The 20,030-nt window shown below is 34.6% G+C and overlaps 1 protein-coding gene across 2 annotated transcripts; it reads right to left on the reverse strand.

Moving 5' to 3' along the window:
* Positions 1–3,293: 3,293 nt before the first annotated feature.
* LOC149087970 (uncharacterized) lies at positions 3,294–16,941 on the reverse strand. Of its 2 annotated transcripts, none has more exons than XM_089243204.1 (3): positions 16,063–16,203; positions 8,312–9,562; positions 3,294–5,854 (listed from the first exon to the last, which is right to left on the reverse strand). In XM_089243204.1, exons 2-3 carry the CDS (start codon positions 9,525–9,527, stop codon positions 4,503–4,505), a joined length of 2,568 nt encoding a protein of 855 aa, XP_089099330.1. In that variant the 5' UTR covers positions 9,528–9,562; positions 16,063–16,203; the 3' UTR covers positions 3,294–4,502. The 2 variants fall into 2 exon arrangements, with proteins under 2 accessions (XP_089099330.1, XP_089099321.1); XM_089243195.1 differs by lacking the exon at positions 16,063–16,203 and adding an exon at positions 16,829–16,941 and having other exon boundaries at positions 4,068–5,854.
* Between the last annotated feature and the right edge of the window lie 3,089 nt (positions 16,942–20,030).

Here is a 20,030-nt window from a genome sequence, read left to right on the forward strand (position 1 = left end):
CGCATATTAGGTTAATTCATATTATAAATTATATATTTTTTTGTAATTTTTTATGTGCCCTTCGTCAGCCATCTTGAATTGACTACCGCAAAACGGCGATTCCTTGGCTCGAAAAAAAGTCGCCACGTTGGTGCTTACAAGGTTCATGGGAAATTTACCGGGCAAGGCCGCTGAGTCTCTTTTTCTGTTAAAAATTACGGGGGGAAGGCCAAAATTATACTTTTTCCAGGGGTAGGAACACTGCGCCAAAATTAACATCTTGCGCCATCCTGCTCCAATAGTGGTTTCGTATTTTTCTGCGCCAAATAGCTAATTTTGCTTCGTATGCCCAGAATTTCTTAAAGGTCGCCAAAAATTTTTTGTTCCTGCTTACCGTGAAACGATTCTTTCTAAGAGCGTGTTTTATATATATTCCACTGTACGCCTTATTTAAACTATCGGCCTTTCCATCGTGAAACCGCGATAATATCCGTGATTGTGCAACTGAAGATAGTTTGCAATAGTCTTTCAGCTTTAAAGTGCGCCGCTGTGGTGGTCGAGTGGTCATAATGACGGACTCGTGTCGCGGGGACCCGGGTTCGAGCCCCATCGTCACCACAGTGGTGGTCGGCTGAAGTGGGTTTTCTGTGGTTCCCAACTTCAAGGCGCAAATGCAAGCCGATCTCTCCGTTAAAAAGTCTCGCCACAGAGAGCGACAGTCCTACAAACAGTATAAATATTCAGTCATTACACTACACTCACTTCACTTCTGAGATATAGATGGCAGCACTAAAAAATCATACACAACACTAAATACGCACTCAGACTGTTAGGTACACATACTTACACTTCCGGCACAACTCACTAGGTAGTAAATTGCCCATGGCGATAGACCTGAGTTGTGCTCGGCTTCAAAAAAAAAAAAAAAAGCTTTAAAGTGCAAATGCGAGTCAGTTGCCGTTTAAAAAAAAGTCGCCACTGGAAGCAGCAGAAATTACGAATGTTAATTTAGAAACTGCCGAATAACGAGTGTCAGATCACCAATCTCGCCAAATAATAAGTACTTAATCGCCAAAGGTCGTGTTGATTCTTCCGAAATTCTCCCCCCTTTTGCAACAATTTCTTTCCGAGTATAAAAAAGTTATAGAAAATTTTTTGCTCATTTGAAGTGCTGCTGTTCAAGACAGCAAATAGTGCCCTCAGTAAGCAAAAATCATCTTAAATAGACTGGTGTGAAAAATTTTATGACAGCCTCTCTTTCAAACGATGTGTCAAAAGCCTGAAACACCAAAAACAAGCTGATGAAAAGATTTTTGATAACAAAAGACAGTGCAGTTTTATTTTGAAAAGGGAGGAGGGTTAACGAAAATATTCTTGTTAATTTCCCTGCTCCAATAAATATCTGCTGAATTTGCTGCTCCAAAACTGCTCAGAATCCTGAATTTTGCTGCTCCGAAATGGACTTTGTCACTTCCCACCCCTGTGTTTCTGGGTAAAGGAGTAAATGTGTTTTTTTTTTGCAGGGGTGTATGCATGGCCCCCACATCCTGAAGCAGGGCCCCTAGGCTGGGATCTTTTACGGGCCCCCTGACCAGACTTTCACGGGGCCCCCCTTTATGATGAATTTATAGCGTGAAAAAACAAAAAAATTATTAAAATCCTCCCGGGCCCCAGGGCTGGAGCCTTGTCAGCCCACCCTTTGTGGGGGCCATGGGTGTATGTTGTGTGTAAAAAAAGGGAAAATATATATTTTTACAAATTTCAAAACTGGTTTATTTTTTCCCTCACCCAAGGACAGTATTATTTTGGTGCCCCGCCTGTAAAATAGTACTCGCCCACTTTTCCTAGTCCAGCCATAGGTGGAGATAGACTTGAAGGTCTTAGGGGTGTGGCACGATGACAATTGATATACATCATATACATGTATACATCAGTAGGCTCTGCCATTGACGCTGGGGGGGGGGAGGGTGGATTGCCCCTCCCTCAACATATAATAATTAAAATAATTTAGTTAATTTAATAATTTGAATACTTTATTCAATTTAATAATTTAAATATTTTATTCAATTTAATAATTTAAATATTTTATTCAATTTAATAATTTAAATGATTTATAATTCAGTAATTTAAGTAATTTTTTAATTTAATAATTTAAAATGTTAAAAATTTAATTTTATGGTTTTTAATCATTAAGTAAATTTCTTAAAATTTGTTGGAACATATTATACAAACCTAGGTATGTAAATCAAATTTGTACTAGTTAAAAAAAGTTTGAGTACATTTTGTATACTGTCATTCATAGCATGACATGAATGAAAAATCCACTGGAATGTAGATGGGACAAATTCTCTCATCAAATTTTGTGTTATTTCATTTTTTTCCCTTCTTTGAATGTGAAAAATTTTTCCCGCTTTGAAGTTTTTCCTGCTTAAATTGATTTTAAGATGGGTTGTGCAAAGCAACATGGGGGAAGGCATTGCTGCTGTTACTTAAAAGGGATGTAATGTAGTTATTCTCTCACTCATAGTTGTTGATAAATTTGATAAGTTATTCAAAACTTTTCTGGTTAGCAGAATGCGTTTGAGTTTGATTTAATTATTTCTATCTATTATGTAAAAAAAGCAATTTCAATGAGTTCTATTGAAATGCAAAGTTAAAACTAAATTCAATTTCAATTCATTCAATTTGGTAATAAAAATTCATTGTCCATTTGGTCTCTCTCTAAAAAATTTTGGTCACTATTTGGTCACTTTTAAACATTTCGGTCACTATTTGGTCACTTTTTCAAACATTTTGGTCACTATTTTCACTAATTTTGAGGCCATGATCCGTGCTGACCCCTGTGTATGCTGTTCTAAGGGAAAAAATATATTTTTTGTTTCTAATTTTCTCGCTGTTTGTTGTTCTTCAAAATTTTTTTTTCAAAATGTCCCTTTCGCATTCAATTTCATTCAATTCACTCCAAATTTGGTGCACTTGTTTCTTAAGACATATATGAGATATATAAGCATCCATTTTTTGATCCAACAATATTTACTACATAAAAAGTAATTTGATTGTTTAAAACGCCTAAAAATTTTAGTTTTTCACTACTTTTTTTAGGTTTTTATTTTTTTTCTCACATACCATTAGACATATCTTAAAATTCATGCTTACAAATGTTTATGTGAGTCTGTGGAAGCCACATGAAAAAAATGAGTTGATTTCATCAAAATAGGAAATGCAGGGAACTAATATCGCTTATTTCAGTTTTGCGGTTATTTTTCGACAAATTATACATTAACCATAAAATTTTATCAAATAATTTGATTAGATACACAAGAATACATTTATTGTATATGTTTAAGACATTTTGAAACACAGCAGAAAATATTAATGAAATATGAATTTTCATATTGAACGTCCCCTTGTGTGGTGTCTGCTTTGCAGCAAAACATTCAATTTGAGCAACATGGACATACAAGCTATTTAGAACCATGCCAAGCATGTGAAATAGGAGGTTTTTAAGCAACCCTCCAGAAGTTGAGATTACTAAACTTTTTCATTCTAACTTGAGTGTGAGCCAACTGCAGAATTGTGATGCAGCGAAACTAACTACATTGATTAATTATGTCACAAAGGAAACAACATCAAAGGCTTAAATTCTGTGAGCATTGAAACTAGTGATGTCCCACTGATCCTAATGATAATTCAAGGATGTTGGGGAAATTTTTAAGGTAATTTTTTCAGACAGTGAATATTGGGGAAAAAGGGAAATCTCACATTCTTTTACTATGTTCCATTTTCCCGTGAGATGTATTTAAAAAGCATAAATGCATGAGTTAATAGGTTACGATTATGATGTTATTATGATATAACAATTATAATCAGTTAATATATTACTAACAAAATTAATTTTATAATTGATTTATATTACATTTTCAATTAAAAAAAAACACAGAATTTAAAAAAATTTTGACTGGAAAAGTCGGGGGAATTTTTTTTTACGAAAATTAGTATAAACCCTGAATCCCCACTCAACTCCAAAATCCTGCTCTTAGGAAAATACTGCTTTAAACTAGTTTGCAATATGGCTGACACATACAGCTCCCCTGATGGAAGGTTCAATTTTAATAGTAGCTTATAACAAGAATTTTGATAGTTTCACCTCAGACTTGTGAACAATACAGTACGTGTGTAAGTTATATTCACGTTTCAAATATGAAGTCTCATCTTGGATTATTTTCTGAACATAATTTAAATAGGTGATCATTTCCCGCAATATTTCCAAAAACAAAGGCTTTATTACACTGAACACTTTCAACCCAAAGTCTTTCAAGCTTATTTGTTCTACAGCCCCATCCCTGTTAAAAAATGTTACAGTGTCCCATTTCATTATCTTGAGACAATCCACCTATTGTACCACAGACTCATATTCTTTCTTTGCATTCAAATTTTTCACATGAGAACGATTATTCAAGTCTCGAATGTGTGCCAGCTACTACTTTTTTGAAATTTTTTATAACATATTTTGAGAAACTCATTCAAAATTCAGGATTTTCAGTGACCGTATAAGAATACCGAATCGACTGGCTGCTTGACCGATCACGTGCTTCTCGTCTCTGTACTTTTTTCTCACGATCATGCACACTATAATGATCAGAGGCTACCCGTTTACGTAAAACCGATCTCATCGCTAAGAAAATTGCTATGCATATAACGATTATTAAAAGTCCCACTAAAATTGCGAGAGGCAAAGTAGAATCAGAGATGACACTGGCAGTATGCACGGCATCAGCATCCCATGCCATGTGCAGCAAGTCCTGGCAAACTGACGTGACTGCTCCGTTGTCCAAATGATACGCGGCTAAACATACTCTATGAGTTATGCCAGGTTGAAATATATGTGCCAGTGAACCATCCTTACAAGGGAACAACTTGTACGCTGCAACTGATGAGTCAGATGATATACTAACATTTAAATGGCAAACTCGGGTGGATTCTCTTCTGTTGGTTTCCCATTCGATGCGAGATGTGGTTGAACTCAGCGGAGTAATATTAAAATATGTAAAGTTGAATGACTTTAAAGGCGATTCAGTCTCGTTCACAGGTTTCTGACTAATGCTGGCATCAGTAGCTTCTGTTATGTTTTGAATATTTTCTGTTGCAGTGAAGCAGGTGGTTCCGATTAATTTGTTTGTTTCTGTGACGTGTACGTTGATGCATGCTTTATAATTATCTGCGGTACCTTTGAGACAATAATCCTCATAATAGCGCAGAGATCGTGGACATGGCAGTTTCTTGGTTATTCTTTTCGTTTTATCAGATATTGAACAACTGATATTGGTGTTGATAATGGAAGTGATCGTCCAATTAAAACATAGAATCGAGTTTACCAGGGAATGTTTAGAAACATCTATTCCAGCTTTTATGGGGGGATTCAATTTTGCTGGGACAGTTGAAAACATGGTCGATACAGACACTGTATCATTTATAGATGCAGTTGTTTCTGTAGTATTTGCGATTCTTGAAACAGATATATTTGTATTTTCGATGGTGGTGGGTTCTGTTTCTGTCTCGAACGATGTTTCTTCTGTCGGCAAGTTAGATGTGGCATTGAAAAAATTGCTAGTTGTAGTACTTTCGTTGTGAGTGGTTGTAGAAACCGCTGTCGTTGTTTCGTATTCATAATCATCATCCAATAAAAATGAACTTGTGCATGCTGCACTCATAATGCATTTCATTTCACTATAATCGATGTCTATGATCCTTTTGTTGCGATGTTCGGCAGGTGAGTCGCAAAGGATGACGTCTATATCAGAACTATCCAGAAGTGTGTTGTTTTGAAGATATCCAGCAAAGTAAGATGCCAAACAGGAACATTCAAGGATGTTACCTGAAACAAAAATATTTCTACATCAGCAGAAGAAATACAAAGCTCGTGTCACTAAAGTTTTCACTGTATCCGAAAATTCTGCGCTTTAAATACCATAAACCAGAGTAACTATGTGACATGCCCCTCAACACACTTTTAAATTTGCTGGGCTTTCCAAAGGGATTGAGGGAAAAAACATTTTAGCAGAGTGTGCCCAGATGCTTCTTTCCTCTCTGCAGGGGACTCTCCGAAGTACATGCACAGCATGTTAATAGCCTTGTAAAGCTATTTCAGGTAATGTGCATTAAGTGATTTTCAGGAAAGTGTTGAAACTTGGTGCTGATGTATGAAACATAGAGCAGCTGTGAATTTCAAAGTCAGTATATCTGAATACATCTATTATAATAATTTGCATTATAATAATAGTCCTGCCCCCCTCCCTTCCGACTTTGAAGTCTATCTCTGCCTATGGATTCTTCATATGAAAGTGATGCAGAATCAAGTAACAGTTGGCTTAAAACAAACTCTGAATCAGAAACAAATGTCATTCCTGCAATCAGGCAGCAACATAAAAAAAGGGGACGAGGATCTACGTTATTGTAGTTTATGAGGCTAAATATTATGCAGGAACGGTTATGCCAAAGTTGGTAAATGAGGTAATTTAGTGAATGTGATCTACAAGCACTGTAGATGGCATAATGAGGACAAAATCTGGTACCAAGACAAAGAAATAGTGAGGAGGATAGGTACCTCAAAAGGAGGGAAGAGAGACATTTTTTATGTTCCTGAAATAAATAGGTTGCCAGCAGAAGTATAATTTAAAAAAATTGTGCCTGCATATTGAATTTTTGATTTTGTACATCAGTTTCTTGTATTTACTTTCAATTATTGCATTCATATGTTCATTTAAAACGAATATATAAATTCATGTTATTTTGCCAAAATTATTCAATATGTTTTATTTTGCCCTTTAGAGGCCTAAAGTAACCATATGCAAGTACAACTTTGTGAGACATGTCAAAATAAAGACTATGATAGGAAAAATAACTCACAGCCACAAAGTTATACTATAAGCAGGGGTAGCTTTGTTACAGTTAATTAGTGTGAAATATCTGTCCAAATAATAATTAATGAAAAAACTCATCTGTAATTAAAAGATGACAGATGATCATGACCTACAACATAATATTTTTAAAAAATATTCATATTTTCATTTAGAAACGTTAAAAAAAAAACGTCAAAAATTGTCACGAAGCAGTCCTGGTTTACAGTAAATAAAAAAAAATCTGAATTTTATTGAATTTGATTGCCACCAATTTTTTTATTTGATGGATGGAAATCAGAGAAAATCTGAGTAAAATAGTGAAACCAGTAACTAAAATATTTAAATGTTTTTGGCTGGGTGAAATAGTGATATCTTGAGTAGCACATATACCAATGCCTCTTAGATGAGGACTAGTCCATAAAAGAGGTTTTGCATATTTCTGTGGTGTTTGGTCAGAACAAAACTCAAATCACATTTTTGAGATATAAGCATTGTCATTTAAAAATCAAAAATAAAGCATACACACAAATGAAAATATATCATACATCAGCATGTTGTTTAGCCGTATGCACATATTTGTGCATTTATATTCACTTCTAATTAATTATAATTAGCAAGATTTACTTTTAGATCAAAAAGCCATATTTTGGAGATATCATGTTCTGATCAAACACCACAGATTTGTGTAGTGAGTTGAACGTCACATGATTACAGCTAAGCTGACCTATCTCTCACAACAGACAAAGCTGTCTCAAGTTCAGGGGCTAAGCCCAAGTATTTTTCGGAGCTTCCCTGCAAAATGGCACATCTTTTTTTAAATTAAGTAGGATTTCTTCCGATTTTCAGAAGGTGCAAAGTGAAGGGGGATAAGGAAAATATAGTCTATCTAGAAATCAAATTTACAAAACATCTGGCTTGTCATTGCTAAAATAAAAAGGGGTTTCTTGACTGAATATACAGGTATATAATTCTAAAACATATACTGTAAAACCTGTCTATAACGACATTGTAGGGACATAGAAAAATATTGCTGTAGCAAGGCTCGACAAATTGAAAAATATTTAGGCACCAGCCCAATTTTTTAGGAGCCAAACATGGTATTTTGCTCAAGAAAAACTGTTCTAAATAATGTTTACTTTTCCCATGTTAAAAAGATGTAGCATAATGAAATCAGAAAAATTTGAGTCGCCCTTAGACTAATTTAGAAATTTACTTCAATTTATCAACCATGTTTAGAAAATTTTAGGCGCTAATACTGATTTTCTAGTCACTATGGTGACCTGGTGCCTGGGATTTGTCCAGCCCTGTTAAGACAGGGTTATTGTTGTAGGCAGTTTGAGCATTTGCAATATTTCCAGTTGGAGAGGAATTCTGTCAGGATTAAAGAGAATAAATTGTTACAAGCAAGTTTATCTACCATTAATTAAACTTACCTTCAAGTTTTAGATTTTTCAATTTCGGGCTGTACTTGAACGTCCCAGTTCTGACAACCTTCAACTGGTTGTGAGCGAGTTCTATGGTTTCCAATGATACGAGATCAGATGTATATTCACAAATGAGCCCTGACAACTTATTGCCATTCATATTCAAATGTTTGAGGTTTGTCAAATTGTAGAACACACCGGTTGCCATGACCAAGACGTTATTGTTCTCCAGGTTCAAGACTTCCAAATTATGCAGATTTGAGAATGCATTGTCCTGTATGGTTTCTATGTGGTTGTCACTCAGATTAAGAACCTGCAGATTCTGCAACCTCGACAAAGCATTTGATTGAATTTCCTGAACTAAGTTAATGCTCAAATCCAAAAATGTCAAATTATATAGATTTTTGAATGTCTCTTTCTCCAAATTGCCCCCAATGGAACAATTGACGATTGATAACTCCTGAACTGAAGATATTATATCAATATTTGTGAAATGGGAGATACTGTTACCATCTAATACCATTTTCTGGAGTGATGAAAGACCTTTTACAACATCCACTGGCAAGATTTGAATTTGATTCAAACTAAGGCTGAGAATTTTCAAGTTCCCAAGATTGTTGAACGTGTGAGATTCAATATTATGCAAATTATTATTATCCAAATAAAGTTCTTCCAAATCTGTTAAAGAAGAAAATGGCTCGGAAATCATCAGTGTGATACTGTTGTGCTGAAGATTTAATATCTTCAAGCTTTCCATTCCTTTGAAGTCATTTTGTGTGAGCGAAACAATTTTGTTTTTTGATAGATCTAAAAAATGTAGTTTGCTCAACACATGTAGAGCATTAGACGGTACATTGGGAAGGAGATTCCCATTCAAATTCAGTTGAAATAAAGATTCATTTACTGTAATAAAGAAATCATCCGGAAATGAACTGAGTCCTGAACCCAATTTCAAATTTTTCATGCTCATATAATGAAACTTGTGAAGGATTAAGTTATCAATATTTATTATTACATAATCAACAACACCAGGTGGATGATACGAAGAAGAAATGTTGAAAATGATGGTTTCTATGTCATAGGATCCATCTTGACGCCCATCGCATTCAACTGATTTATTAGTACATGAACAAGTCAAGTTTGTAGTTGTTGGTCCGCAGCTCCATGCAGAGAGGCAGTTTCCGAGTTCAAGAACCACCAGGAGACAAATGACTTTTCCCAGCATGATGGAATAGCTGCTAGATTGTGATGCCACCAAGCCTAGGGGAAAATTTAATTGATTTTAAAATAATTAAAATACACGTTTTGAACTCACTATACATATATCTTAAAATTTATAATTTTACAGTAGAGTCTTGATAATCCGAAATGAATGGGACAGAGACTACTTCAGATTACTGAAAACTTGGATTTAAAAAAAAGAAATAATAGAAACAACTTCTTTCAGGTGTGTGGGGACTCACTATATTGTTGCCCATTCGTGCAAAATATCATGTATCACAATTTTCTTTTTTATGCCACTAAAACCTTCTTCACCTGTGTTTCCATGTTCTGTAAAAAGGTCAATGTGTTTGACCAATGGACAGCTGTAAAAATGTAATATGACATTTTTACAAAATAAAGGAACACAATACATGTGAAGAAGCTTTAAGTGGCATGAAAAAAAAAATAGAAGAGAATTTTGACACAACATTTTGCAGAGACAGCAAGAATATTGATTCTATGGGTAAATATATGTAGTAAAACATTAACAAAGTAGAACGGCCATTCTTGAGTCACAGAGCTGGAACGTCATTAGTGTCATTTGATGGAATGTAATTGCAATTTACTGACTGAATTCCACACTGGTTAGGGCTGCCACGACCCATCACCACTTTAAAAAGAAGACTGATCAGGGCCTCCAGCTCTAAGAACCCAAATTATGGATTCTATTTTTTTTTTACAATATAAATTTTCTATAGAGGGACTAGTGAAAAATTATGGTCTAGGGGATCCACTGGCCTTTAGGGATCAAGACCCCCTTTCAAACTGATATTACTGTATCGTGAGTATGATTATATTACTGTATCGTGAGTATGATTATATTACTGTATCGTGAGTATGATTATATTACTGTATCGTGAGTATGATTATATTACTGTATCGTGAGTATGATTATATTACTGTATCGTGAGTATGATTATATTACTGTATCGTGAGTATGATTATATTACTGTATCGTGAGTATGATTATATTACTGTATCGTGAGTATGATTATATTACTGTATCGTGAGTATGATTATATTACTGTATCGTGAGTATGATTATATTACTGTATCGTGAGTATGATTATATTACTGTATCGTGAGTATGATTATATTACTGTATCGTGAGTATGATTATATACTCGTATGATTATATTACTATATCGTGAGTATGATTATATACTCATATGATTATATTGAATTTTGAAGAAAAATTAGACAAAAATAAACAAAACCGTTATCAGTGAAATACAGTGATGAGAAGGAATTTTAAAAAGTTCCAGCAGCTCAAACTTTTGAGACTTGAATTAAAAACACTCTACTGTATCAAACTATTTTTAACATGACAAAACTACAACTGTGGCAGAATTTACAAAAACAAATTGACGAAGAATGCACTTCTGCAACTGATGCATGAAAATAGTAGAGATTATGATGTGTATATGATACGGTAAACAACTTATATCAGTTATTATACATAATAGCCAGTTATACATAACAGAAGCGTTCAAAATCATTGGTGGTCTGCTGGTTCAAGACCAGTGATTAAACAGTCGGACCACCATGAAAAAAATTGTGGTGGTCAGCAAGAGCAGTAGTCGAAAATGTCACCAGTCAGTTTGGCACCTGTGAAAATGTCTTATTTTTTTCCTGAATCTGCTAAAAATTGCCAAGATTGTCAATAAAGCCCCAGAATCAACAGTGAACTAAAGTTCTAATTGTTTTTTATGGCTTTTTGCATCCCTTGATGGTATATCACTGTTCTAAATGACAATATATTTGAGAACATGAATTAGTATTCAGAAAAGATTTTTCATTTAGCGAATCAGTAAGTTCTCATATTCACTGGTTCGTGGGAAAAGTGACTTTCATTTTTCAATTCTAAGGCTGATAATAGCCAGTTATTATGCATACTTATCAATTGTCTTGGAAAATTTGATAAATTCAATACCTTTACCAACAAATATGTATAATACCAAAGCGCTATTGGTAAATTTGATGAATGCTAAAAAAATTTTCAGTTTTACCAGAGATTTGGTGAATTTGATAAATATGAAAAAATTTCAAATGAGTCTGGCATGTGTGATGAACATAGTCTCAACCAGATATAACAATAATAAATTTTATGATTGTACCATGATGTAATGATACAATACATGTATGAATGATCATATATAGTATATCTTGTAGTACAATTTATCATGTTTATAGACAATGTCACGCTTGGGAATTATGCATAATTGCTGGTAAAAGTCATAAATTTAAGGAAATTTAACAAACTTACCTAAATGATTGTGCATAATAACCAGACTTATCACATTTACCGAAACATATATATATATTAGAGATGCACCTTGTATGAAATTATACAGCATACTTTAGAGAGTATGCTAATTTTTAAATATCTTTCACATGTGTGAGGGAGAATAATATGCATGCCACTAGTGTTTGAGCTAAGTTCAGTGAACATAGCAATATCAGCAATGGCTTTAATCTACAAGATTAGCCTGAGGAAAAAGTCCAATCATACATGAGGAACCATATATTTATAAATTTGTGTGAATTATGTACATGAAATGAATTGTATCTTTTTCATCAATGATCACCAGTATGATGTATATGATGTATGAATAAAAAATAAATAGATGTATAAAGATTAAAGACAAATTCTGTCTCAGATATAGCAATACTATCAGCAAGGATTTCTTTCCCCTTTAGTCCAGTGTTTTTCAACCTTTCTTATCTCGCAGCACACTTGAATTGAGATTTTGAAAGAATTGTTTTAATGATTCAATTACTAACCAAGGCAAAACAATTTATTTCTAATTGTAATAAAAAAGGCAATTAACATTTCTGAAATAAAAATCATAAGTTATGAAATTATTTTTGGACTTCTTTAGAGACAATTTATTCAATTTCTTTTGAAAATGTTCACAGCACACCTACGAACCTCTCGTGGCACAGCAGTTAAAAGCCCCTGCTTAATGTATGGCATCTATCTTGAGTAGGTCTAAATATGGGGAATCACTATCAAGCAGCATATTTCTTATACAGCTGTCTGGAGCAATGTAGTGCCATTTTGACACAAAATTTACTTGTAAGTATGGTTTTTACTGTGTAGTGAATAGAGAGAGAGAGAGTTTAATTACATTATAGAAGAACTCCCTTCATAAGGGGGGTCCTTAAAACATGAATATTATTTTAAGGGTCGAAGGAGTGGGGCCTAAATTCATGCATATTGGGCTATACAGAAATTTCAACTAACTGAAGTAGCTCAGATAATCAAGGTTTGTCAAGCAATGTCAGAGCCAGATACATGCATCCCCAACAGTTTGTACCGTACTGCAAAACATCCTTGGAATTGGTTCAGAAACCAAGTTTTTTTTTTAACGTGAACCTCACATGTTCCCAAGGGATCAGCATGATCCATCCAGGGAACTTGTTAGTGTTAGTAAACATCCATGCCCAGACCTGCACAGTTAGATGCTAGCTCCCTAACCACTAGGGTGGAACAAAAAAAAGGTGTTTTTTTTCACTTTTTTTGGAAATTTATGTTGCCTTAGTATTCAAAAGATGCCTTTCAAGGTTTTCAGACGTTATACCAAAATCTAGGAAAATATTTTAATATCTTGAGGTTCCTCACGGACCCTAAAGGTCGAGCAAAAAGACTTTTCTAAGTGTACATTATAAAAATCTTTTTGAACATTATATAAACAGTATATATATATATATATATATATATATATAAAATAATCCCTGTGTGGGGGGGGGGGGGAACAAAACTAAAAACTATAACCATGTTCCAAATTATAAAAAAAAACAAAAAAAAACCACAGTTTGACAATATAGGTGTCAGGAGAATGACTCTATTGCTGCCTCTGTTATCACACTGTTATAACATTTCACTTTTTTGCAAAATAGACCACCTTTTATTCAAACGATGGAAGAGTAGTCTATGATTTTATTCTGACTTGAATAGCCTTCACGATTCTCGGTTGTTGATACAGCAAGAGATGCTTCAGTTACGAGTCGTACGCACTGTTCAACTGCTTGTGTGTGACACGGAAAATTCGGTATAGATGGAAAAGCAGGTTCAGATCGTTTTTGTGGGTCCAGTTTCTGATTTTTTATGATAGGTGGTTCAGTCACTTGCACTTGATCCCATGCAATTAGTTCCGAATAGTGCTTAGCAGTAACGTTTATTTTCGGAACATGGAATGTACGGATTTCTGCTTCTGATAATCCTTCATTTCTAATTTTTAGAATTCGCTTGATTCCCAGTTCTTTGCCCGTACTATTTCCACAAGATATCTCTGATCTGCACTTAAATCATTGTTGTCACTGTCCACTATCGGAAGGTTATTAGAGATTGGTTTAAATTTCAGAATAGGTAATCTGACACAATTTTCCAAACTTTTTCCGATATCACCTTGAAGCCTGTGTGGATTGATGGAACATCCATCTAGATGCTTCACAAGATGCCTTAGAGGTAGCTCATTGAAGTGAAAAAGACAAATAAGCCATTGCAAGGGATGGCCTAGTTCTTTCTCTATCAATCTGAAAACACCATTTTTATAACCAGTATTGGTAAAAGTTCCGTCGCATCCAATCTCCGTCAATTCTTTCGTATCGAAATTTTGCTTCAAAAAGTCTAGGATTGATGATTTTATATCCCTTGCTCTACTGCTTCTTGGAGTTGTGTGACCAAGATAAATTGGTCCATGTTCCTGCAATATGGTTATGTGTTCTTCAGATATGGTTCTTCTATGGAAAGAATCACCTTTTTGACATTAGCTAAGGTTTTGTCTTTTCGACCATCAAAATATATTCCTCGCGCATTTTGTTCTAGGAATTTTATCTTGCAAAATAACTCTCTGTGATGCTCTTTCACGCCTTATTTTCATCCGGTCTATTGTCGTATTTGGCTTCTCTTTCGTCAATAACCCAACATCTTCCAGCACAGCATTCGCAATAACTGCAGCTGATCGATCAGACACATCAGTTCTATCACAAGCAAGAGCAACATTTGGTACTTTAGTTCTCATCTGTGAGGATGATGGTAGAACTTCAAAAGCAAATGAAGTACTTGCTTCGGCACCGATTGATGAACCAGCTTCAGTACTGGCAGATGAAAATACTAACTTCAACGGCAAACTGTGTTTTGGCTCATATAGATCACTTTCCTCAGAATCGTTGGATATAGATGAGTTTTCAGTGTTTGGTGAAGTAGTTTCCGCCGTTTCTTATTGAGATGACTTCAAATGGGATACTACTTTCATTTTCCTTTGTTCATTGTTTTTCAATTTCTCCGTTGTTAGGATATTACTCGACCAATCGCCATCTTGCGTGTACTTCTTTGATCTTGCAAGGAATCTTGCTCTAAATTTGGAACCTTCCTCAACCTGTCACACTTACTGTTTTCAAAATCCCATTTGCATGCTGCAATGTCGAACAATTTCTGTGCTTCGCACTGAAAAGATTTCAAGTTCAACTTGAAAGTTTGAGAATCTTTCCTTGCTTTCATATGTTTCTGAAAATTCTTGTATTTACAGTAAAAGTCTTTGAAAATTTTGCATATCCATTGGTGAGAAACCGTAGGAATTGAAGCAGTTTTCCAAATATTTTCTATCTTTATCACGATAATTTCAAAAATGTCTGCAATAGCTAGATTTTTTCGTGATTGCTGTGCCTTCATATCGCGTTAAGTCAGCAAATAACAAAGCATAACATCGCCATGGGTGGGCAAGACCCGAGAATCCAACTCTTTAGGATTTCCTACAATGTCACAATAATAAAAGCTTCTGGTCGTTATTTTTACTGCTATACATCCTCTCAGTTAAGGGGTAAGATTGCTGATGAATACTGAAAACAAGGGGAAAACATTGAGTTCACTGAATGAATCACGTGTTCAGGGGAATACGAAAGCCGCCTCCGCGGTGTCATGTTATAGAATTCCACACGTGCGTAAAACTTCAGGGGCGATGAGGAACCTCAAGAAGTATGAATTTTGGGGGAAAAAATTAGGAATGACATTTCTTCACATAAAGGCATATTTTAAATTCTATCACAATGACAATTTCGAAAAAAAAAAATTTCGTTCCACCCTACTAACCACTCAACAGCCAGGTGGCGACAAATCTTAGATCTACATATGTTCGATTAATACCCATTTAGTTCTACAATACTTCTGATATAACCCTGGGTCTATACATATAGGTTTTTGTATATTATGCATGTTGTTGAAATAAATTCCAAAACCCTTAAAATCTTTACTTTAAAAGTTGGAAATCAGAAAAATCGAAAGATAAGCCCAGAGAATATTGCAAAAACTAACACTTTTCCCATCTTGAAAAAAAAGTTTTTACCTTTTCCTTAAGTAGTTTTTTTAATGGAAAAAAAGAAAACCTGATTCAAAATTTATCAGATTTTCAAACCATATAAATGAGTTTAAAACCTGAAGGAGTAAGAAAATGCATAAGAAATTGAAACATTTAGCAAAAATGAACAAAAATTACCTTAGTTTCAGAACACTACTTGTTTCGATCACACTTATGAAAGCAAGTTTCATACACTAAATTAAAGTTATCTAAGAGTTTCATAGCCAACTGATTTTCACAAAATATAATGAAATGGAGCCAGTGAATGGCATTTGATTTGTCTGACTTGGCCAGGTACTTCCTCTTTCCAAAGACAGGAAGTCGCTTCTTCCTGCATCCTTCCTGTGTCTTACAAGGAAACAAAACAAATTTGACGTATTTAACAGAGTCATATCCTAGGCCTCAATGATTGAAAACAATCGAAGGGATTTTGTTTTTCCTAGTATTAACTCTTCCTTCTCAGAAATTTTTAACATTTGACGTGGAAAATTTTAGTGAAGTGCATACAAAACCAAGCTAATTTTTATGACACAACAATACAACAAAAATCATATACAAGTTCATGATGACACTATTTCAAGGTCACAAACTTCTATCAAAAAATACAATGAAAAGCATATATGTATTTGAAGCTGTAAAATTCAAGCAAAATGCCATAAATTCTTAATTTTGCCTATTTAAATTTTTTGTCCCGAAACTTTTTTTTTCTACCCACAAATAGATATTTCTGGTTTTTTTTTCAGTGATTGAAATTCAATATCTAAAAAAGATATATATTTATAATGAAAACGGGAATGGAAGGACAAAAAGCAAAACTTTATGATAGTTTCATACAAATTCATGCAGGAAGTGTTTGACGAATTGAAAACTATGACTGGAGCAAGGACAGAATATTTATACATACCATTGTGATTTTCGTCACTTTTTGCAAACAGCAAGCAATCTACTGGATATTGTTTCTGCAGTGCATGATGCTGAACTATTAACCAGAACTATTTTTTCCCGGGAGCGAGAACCCTAAAAATTAAAATTACAGAAATATTTAATGTATATGTTTTGGTAAATGTGATAAATTCAGTGATTAAGCATAATCTCAGATTTATCAGATTTATCACTTTTACTGAAACATTACAAAAATTCAAATTACAGAGGACCCAGCTTATAATGTTCCCACTTAGAACATTTTTCAGCTTAGTATTACATTTTTGTGGTACTAACTCTAATACTCATTGAGAGATTTCCCATTTAAAGTGTCTTATTTTACACAGTGTTTTTTTATGATGATTTTTTGAAACAGGAGTAAACATGATCCACTGTATTCCTCTTAATTGTATCATTTTCACAGCTGTATCAGTAGATATCATGAGGAAAAGAAGAAAAATACAACAGCTTAACCACAGCTAGAGTTAGGTAATCAATAGTCCTTCATTACATATTTGTTGGGGGTAAGCAAGCCTCCTATATATTTCTAAGGCTACCCACATACCCACACCATAAACACATTTCCAGGGGTCTAGGTTATGAAATACATACTTATGCATTTCTAGTGACATGTATGCCTCATGTATTTATGGGGGTGGGGTACTTGAAGTATGAAAAGTTGGGCACCACTGAACTATGGTGAAATAGTAAAAAGCTTTCTATGATTACCAATCAATTCTCTCAGCAAAGTTAGTTGCAACAAAAAGAAAAGGTAAATATTCAGATTAAAAAAAAATCAGATTCTTACTTTATCAAGGCTCACATCACTTTTTCTCAACTGAAGAATCTCTGAAAGGTATCGGACAAGTTCTTTATTGGCTTCACCATCAACTGCAGGGGCTGCGATTTGAAGGCTCACAACACCATCTGTGATATCTGTAACATTTATACATGCCATTGAATCTGTAAATTAGGTCTTATTCTATTCAATAAGTCTTTATACAGCAATTGAACACACTGTCTGCTGTCTAGCTCAGTGCTTTTTTTACTTTTTTCAGCACATGGCCTAATTTCAGACCATATTATTTTCTCATAGCTCAATCTTGCCCCCACCACCCCATCCAGAAAAGCGAGACTGTTTCTAGTCATTGAATTAATTTTTTTTTGTGTAAATTTACAGTAAACAATAATTTTATGCATATAGAAATGTCCTCTCCCCTTGTCAATACAAGATTCATTGAAAGACTGGTTATTTGTGGATATGAAGATTACAAGGAAGAAAATTCAAAACTGCCCCCGTGGGGATTCGAACCCCGGTCTCTCGCTTGCCGCACGAGTGCTCTACCATCTAAGCTATGGAAGCAGATAGAATATTTCAATCTCGGAGCGTATATATATGTTGAAAGGCACTGTACATGGATGGCGTCAACAATTAACTAATAGCTCGTGAATGATAAAGGCCAACCAGATGGCCATATGCATATAGAAACGTCCTCTCCACTTGTCAATATATATACGCTCCAAGGTTGAAATATTCTATCTGCTTCCATAGCTTAGATGGCAGAGCACTCGTCCGGCAAGCGAGAGACCGGGGTTTGAGTCCCCGTGGAGGCAGTGATGAATTTTCTTCCTTGTAATCTTCATCTCCACAAATAACCAGTCTTTCGATGAATCTTGTATTAATAATTTTATATACAAAGTTGATCTCTGGGTCCTTAGACTAGAACAATGTTCCCCAATCTTTTTTTGCCATATGCATTCCCCCCCCCCCCCCGCAAGCCATCTTGTAAAATCCTGATGCCCTCATAAAAGACACACACAGGGAAGGGGGGGGGGGGGGGCAAGATTATCAAATATTGAAAAAAAAATGTAAAACAGGTTAAAATATTGTAAAAATTCCTTAAATGCTGTTCCAATCTATTACTGTGAATTCAAAATTATTTTTGAAGGTTAAAACTAGAAAAAATTTCTTTGGAGACATTCTGTCTGTACTCTTCCGAGACCTTAAATTAGCCTGTGCGCTCTCTTCCCCTCCCCATCATTTGATCATTTTTGACGCACCACGGTCATTTTCTGCACACGAGGGATAATTAGACCGGGACCTACAATTTCCCCTCCCCATCAGAATCCATGTGGAGGGAGCCCAAAACCTGGAAAGCCCTTATAACTTGGTCAAAAAAACCATCGGTTTTCAATCTTTATGACAGTGTGGGCAAAAAAAAAATTCTCATGAAGCCCAATAGCAATAAGTCATTGATTCTCACAGTAGCATCTTTGCAGGTAAACCCAATGGAGTCCACAGCTTCCAGGAAAATAGGGAACCCTATGTTATAGCTAGTATCTATGCACTGGCTATATATATATATGCAGGGCCATTCAGAATAGGATGTGGCTTTGATGCTTGTGAACTGTTTACATTTTGTTGCACTTTTGGCATTTTAATTTGATGTTTTTGACACTACAAATTGTTAAAATTTGCTGCTCTGCCACACTTGCCACTCAGGGCTATATAGCCAGCTTAGCCCCCCCCCCCCCATAAATATTCATCTGAGGTCATCTCAACATTATGTGCCTATTAGGTTAAACTGATTTTGTGTGACCTCACACTTAGCTGGGAGTGACACTCTGTAAAATCATGAATACCAATTATAATTTTACTGCTTATATATCTATTGATATCTAATATATATTTTTATTTTGTAAACTTTCACTTCTTTTTGTGTTTTCTAACCATTATCAGTAGCTCTAGAAAAATGAACCATCCTAAACATGTACAACTCAAATTTTGTAAACAAAACATGTGAATGATGATTGCTAAGTGTTACCAAAAAAAAAATTTCAATAAAGGAATAAACAGCAAATATGGGGGCCGACAGTACTCTCTTCCCTGTAACAAGAATTGTCTATATAACAATATTAATCACTGATCCCAGTACACTTTTCATAGTGCTCATATATTCCCAAACATAGTAATGGGTTATAACACACCACTTTTTCCTTTTTCTTTCTTTCCTCTTTTTCTTTACAGTCATCATAAGAATTACTACATAAATACAGGAAATGCCATGGAAGTATTTAAAATGTTTTTTAAAGAAAACAAAAACAAGGAGAAAAAACCAGATTATCAGATCATGTGTACAATGGAATAAATTCACTTCAGAATGTCCAAATCTAAACATGAATCA

The sequence above is a fragment of the Pholcus phalangioides genome, unplaced genomic scaffold (assembly GCF_987345545.1).
Source record: "Pholcus phalangioides strain wild (caught in Gottingen) unplaced genomic scaffold, Ppha-v1.0 ptg000003l_1, whole genome shotgun sequence".
In the NCBI taxonomy this organism is placed as follows: domain Eukaryota; kingdom Metazoa; phylum Arthropoda; class Arachnida; order Araneae; family Pholcidae; genus Pholcus; species Pholcus phalangioides.